At 44.1% G+C, this 5,612-nt stretch overlaps 1 protein-coding gene across 2 annotated transcripts in view; it reads left to right on the plus strand.

Moving 5' to 3' along the window:
• The first annotated feature begins 1,100 nt into the window (after positions 1 to 1,100).
• Positions 1,101 to 5,612, plus strand: part of LY96 (lymphocyte antigen 96) — a 37,329-nt gene continuing 32,817 nt past the window's right edge. For both annotated transcript variants that reach the window (XM_008070763.1, XM_021718917.1), the window contains exon 1: positions 1,101 to 1,325. In XM_008070763.1, coding sequence (XP_008068954.1) covers positions 1,214 to 1,325 — 112 coding nt within the window. In that variant the 5' untranslated portion in view covers positions 1,101 to 1,213. The remainder of the gene's footprint in view (positions 1,326 to 5,612) is intronic.

Genomic DNA, 5,612 nt, shown 5'->3' on the forward strand with positions numbered 1-5,612 from the left:
CTCGAACCCGTGGGCTCAGGCAATCCACTCGCCTCGGCCTCCCAAAATGCTGGGATTACAGGCGTGCAGATTTTTAAACCACAACGCCATGCCAGTTTTGGCTACCAAACCTAAACTATATCCTGTTAGGGAATTTAAGTATTAAAGCATCTAAAGAAATAGCTGTTTTCTAAAATGGAGGGAGCGTTTTGAAATGAAATACATGCCACAATCATGTTATTAGGTCTCAAAATTTGCTCTTGAGCTCTATTTTGGTGTAGGTGAAAGAAAGCATTCTCAAGACTGGTGGGGTCCTGCCCACAGCACAGAACTACAACAGGTGTCCCCTTTTTGGGGTCTCATCTAGCCCCATTCTGTCCTGTGGCTAAGCCTGTTGCTGTTGCTGAGCAGAAATAGTTTGCATGAGACTGTTCAGTTCAGATCTATAGGTCCAGCTCTCTAGGCCATGATAAATTGTTGTATAGAGAACTGTGAGGCTGGATGCAGTGACTCAAGCCTGTAATCCCAGCATTTTGCAAGACCAAGGCGAGAGGATTGCCTGAGCCCAGGGGTTCGAGACCAACCTGAGCAACATGGCGAGACCTTGTCTCTACAATAAATCAAAAAATTAGCTGGGTGAGGTAGCACGTGCCTGTAGTTCCAGCTACTTGGAAGACTGAGGTGGAAGAATCGCCTGAGTCCAGCAGGTTGAGTGTGCCGCTGCACTCCAGCCTGAGCAACAGAGTGAGCTAAAAACAAACAAACAAACAAACAAACAAAAAACTCCAAAAAACAAACAACAACAACAACAACAAAAACAAAACTGGAAGACAGGAGTTTGAGGCTGTGGTGAACTGTGATCGTGCCACTGCACTTTGGCCTGGGCAACGGAGTGAGATTCCAGTTAGCAAAATGTGGAGGGATAAGGAATACCAGTCTGTCGGGGCTTTAAGGAAGACCTACTAATGACTGTGGAGTGTCTTGTTTTGTTTTCAGCACTCTCATTTACATCAGATGTCTGAAAAGAGTACATTCAAAATCATTTTCCTCTCTCCCTTTGCAGGAAGTGCTCAATAATAAACACACACACTTAAAAAGAGGAAATAGTTGAATAGGAACTCAGAAATCACGTGACTTATGACTAAGTTAAATCTTTTCTACGGATTGAAAAGGAGAGCCTGATGATTAGTTACTGATCCTCCTTGCATTTTTAAAGTTTAGAAGATAGTGAATCATGTTTCTATTTATGCTTTTCTCTACCCTGTTTTCTTCTATATATACTGAACCTGGGGAGCAACACTGGGTCTGCAACTCCTCCGATACAAGTATTTCATACACCTACTGTGGTAAGTAAAACAGCAACAACAAATCCTTGTAGGATCAACTATTTTGAGGGTAAATTTTCAGAAGAATCTTATGCTGCCTCTGCCAGGACACAGGAAATGGTAGTGTGTTCAGCTGTTGTGGATGTTCCTGCCAGCGGGAAAACAATAGCTGGTAATTGCCCTGTGTGAATCTTCTCTGTCCCCCCACAGAGCTCACAAGTCTCTAAACTGTTGTGCTCCACCTCCAAGTACTTCTCTTGTGCTCTGTGTCAACAACTGTCTCTACTTTGACAGGTTCTTCCCAGTTTCAGTGGAACTGTCTGCTTCTGGGCTTTCGCCTCAGCCCTGATGCTTACTAGTTCTTCCCGAGAAGGTAGAACAGTCCCCCAGCTGCTTCCTGGAGTTTATTCTTCTCCAGGCTGTGATTCTTGAAGGCTAGTAGAATCACCTCCTTAACTGGATATGGTCCTGGTTCTGTGAGTCACTATCTGTGTGTCCTTGAGCAAATTACTTAGACTCTCTTTGCTTCAGCTTTTTTTAATCTATAAAGTGAAAGTGATTTTATAGTCTGCTTTGGAAGGATTGTTGGGAGGTAAAGCTTTTAGCACAGGGACACACATAAACAGTCATACCGGTTCCTTCTTTTTCAGTCAGCCATACCCTAATGCTATTAACTGTTTGTATCACCATCTCCTGCCCCATCTTCTCGTTGGCAAATATCCTGGTGTCTGAAGGCACAGCTTCAGGGTCTGACAGCTGTTTTCACTTGGTACTTTCCAGTGTGGTTGCTCACCATGGGTTGGCTACCCTTTCCTACCCAGTAGCAATATCCAGAAGGTTTAAAGTGATACTTCCCAAAATACCAGTTCTTTTATTTTTATTTTTTTGAGTCAGAGTCTCGCTCTGTCACCCAGGCTGGGATGCAGTGACACAGTCATGGTCACTGCAACCTCAACCTGTTGGGCTCAGGTGATCCTTCCGCCTCAGCCTCCTGAATAACTGGGACTATAGGCATGCACCACCATGCCCAGCTTATTTTTTGACTTATTGTAGAGATAAGGTCTCATCAAGTTGCCCAGGCTGGTCTCGAATCCCTGGGCTCAGGCAATCATCTTGCCTCGCCTCCAAAAGTGCTGGGATTACAGGTGTGAGCCACCGTGCCCAGCCTCAAAATACCTGTTCTTTGAGATTCTTTTGGGATAAAAAGATCTATGACTTCATCATCTGGGGGAGATTTCCAAATGTAATTTGACTTCTGAGAAGTTCTGCAATAAAGAAACCTGTTTAACCACAATAGTTTCAATTTCATTTAAAAAAAAATTTTTTTTCATTCTGGAGTGTGTTTTGACTGTCCTGAGAAACACGCTATGGAAAATGCTAATATAAAGTTACTTCTGGGGAATTAGGACAATTACCAGGTATGAGAACCAGACTTAGGAGTATGACCAGACTATGGCCTTTCTCCTCCTTGTGGATTGTGTTGAATTCCCTCTCAACTTTTCTCTGAAATCTCTCATGCTATAAGATCAATTTGCATTTCCCGCTTCCAGCAAGGATCCTCGGTTTGGCCCCCACTTTCCTTTCCCCCTTTGGTCCTTTTGTACCACATGTTGATTATGCCACTCTTTTTTGCTGGGGTTTCGCTCTGTTGCTCAGGCTGGAGTACAGTGGCGTGATCACAAAAATCACCGCTCACTGCAGCCTTGACCTCCTGGGTTCAGGTGATCCTTCCATCTCAGCCTCCCAAGCAGCTGGGACTACAGGCATGGGCCACCATGCCTGGCTAATTTTTTTGGTTTTTGTGGAGATGAGGTGTCACTCTGTTGCCCAGGCTGGTCTCGAACTCCTGGGCTCAAGCAATCCTCTCCCCTCAGCCTCCCAGAATGCTGGGATTACAAGTGTGAGCCACTATGTCTGGCCTGATTATGACACGCTTCACATGGTTTTATGGATATAACATTTCATGTTTTGCTTTTAATTTTTTTTTTTTGTATTGGAGTCTCACTCTGTCACCTAGCTTGGAGTACAGTGGCACAATCATGGCCACCGCAGCCTCGACTTGGGCTCAGGTGAACCTTCTGCCTCAACCTTTCAGGTAACTAGAACTACAGGCATGCACTACCCAGCCCAGTTAATTATTTTGATTTATTGTAGAGACGAGGTCTCACCAAGCTGCCCAGGCTGGTCTCGAACCCCTGGACTCAGACGATCCTTTCAATTCTGCCTTCCAAAGTGCTGGGATTACAGGCATGAGCCACCTTGCCTGGTGCTTTTAATTTTTTAGTAACAATAACTCAAATGGTCTTTAAAAAAAATTTCACGTTAATCATTTTTGAGCGTGGAGATCAGTAGCATCAAGTACATTCACACTGTTGTGCAACCTCACCTTCAATTTATCTGTTGATGTGATTTTCTGAAGGAGGATCTATGTCTTTCTAATGCTGAGAAATCCTGTGGTCCTTTTCTGCTGCCACTGACAAAGGGACTGTGAACAACCAGTGGAGTATGCATCTATAGCAAGATGCTGTTGCAACGATTACCGCTGTTACATCATTGCCTTCCCCTCCAGAGAGAATCTATCCTGACCCAGCTATCCTATCCCCTTGTGGGAAGCACTGATTCCTCTAGGTATTACTGTGAGGGCGTTGGTGACTACAACCCTCTGCTTCACTGTGAGGATGATTTCCGTGAAAAATAAGAGGTAAATTTTCATTTGATCAAGCTACTGCGCATATAGAGTATCTTAGTTAGCTCCGGGTGCCATAACAAAATATCACAGACTAGGTGGCTTAAAGCAACAACATTTTATTTTCTCACAGTTCTGAAGGCTGGAAGTTCGAGATCAATGTATCTGTATGACTGGTGTCTCCTGAGCCTACTCTCGTTGGCTTGCTTCTGTTCTTTGAATTTTGTCCCTACCAAACTTATATTGAAACTTAATCATCATTGTAACATTATTAAGAGGTGGGGACCTTTAAGAGGACATCAGACCCTGAAGACTCTGCCCTCATAAATGGATTAATCCATTACAGAGGGAGTGAGTTTCTTTTTTCTTTTTTTTTTGAGTTGGAGTCTCACACTCTCACCCAGACTAGAGTGCAGTAGCATGCTCCCGGCCACCGCAGCCTTGGCCTGCTGGGCTCAGGTGATCCTTCTGCCTCAACCTTCCAAGCAGCCTGAACTACAGGCATGCACTACCATGCCCGGCTAATTTTCGATTTATTGTAGAGATGAGATCACCCCAAGTTGCCCAGGTGGGTCTCGAACCCATGGGCTCAGGCAATTCACTTGCCAAAGTGTTGGGATTACAGTCTGAACCACCGAGCCTGGCCAAGTTTCTTATAAAAAGATGAGTTTGGCCCCCTTTTGTCTCTTACTTTTGCCCTCTCTTGCCTTTCCTCTCTTCCTCTCTTCTCTTGTCCTCTTGCTGTGGAGGACACAGCAAGAAGACCCTGGTCAGATGCCAGCACCTTGATATTAGACTTCCAAGCCTCCAGAGCTGTGAGAAATACATTCTTCTTCTTTATAAATTACCCAGTCTCCAATACTCTTATGGTAGCACAAAACAAACTAAGACATTTGTAGATGGCTGCTTTTTTTTGCTATGTTCTGACATGGCCTTTCTTCTGTGTATACACACCCCCGGTGTCTCTGTGTCCATATTTCCTCTTATAAGGACACCAGTTGGATTGCATTGCCTCATTTTAGTTTAATGCTAATGGCTTTATTTTAACTCAATCACCTCTTTACAAGCTCTGTCTCTAAATACAGTCATATTCTGAGGTACCAAGGCCTTCACATATTAATTGAGAGAATGGTACAAAGACACAATTCAGTCTATAAGATACAGAAATGGCAAAAATTCGTTGTTTTGTCCTCCCAATTTTAAAAAAGGCAGAAAATGTGAATATGTGAACCAGTCCAGAGGACCCTGGTCATGTGCCTGCCTGTAATCAAGTCACCACTCTCACGCTAATCTTTTTTTGCTGTAGATAGTCCAGAAACCCAAGGAGTTAATGATTGTTTAATTAGACCAATATTCACTGAGCATCTAGCAGGTGGCTATTCTAGGAACTGAGGAGAGAGCAGTGAACAAAGACAAAATATCCTTGCCCTTGTGGACTTAGTAGAATATTTAGCATGTCAGATGGTGGAAACTGCTGTGAGAGAAAAATAAAGCTGAAGAGGGGGATAGAGAATGAAGAGATGGGGGGGACGGGGATTGCATTTGAAATTAGGAAGGCTGGTTGGGCTCAGTGGCTCAGCCTGTAATCCCGTGCTTTGGGAGGCCGAGGTGAGTGGATTGCC

Source organism: Carlito syrichta, unplaced genomic scaffold (assembly GCF_000164805.1).
Source record: "Carlito syrichta isolate Samal-C Ts95f unplaced genomic scaffold, Tarsius_syrichta-2.0.1 Scaffold314008, whole genome shotgun sequence".
In the NCBI taxonomy this organism is placed as follows: Eukaryota; Metazoa; Chordata; class Mammalia; order Primates; family Tarsiidae; genus Carlito; species Carlito syrichta.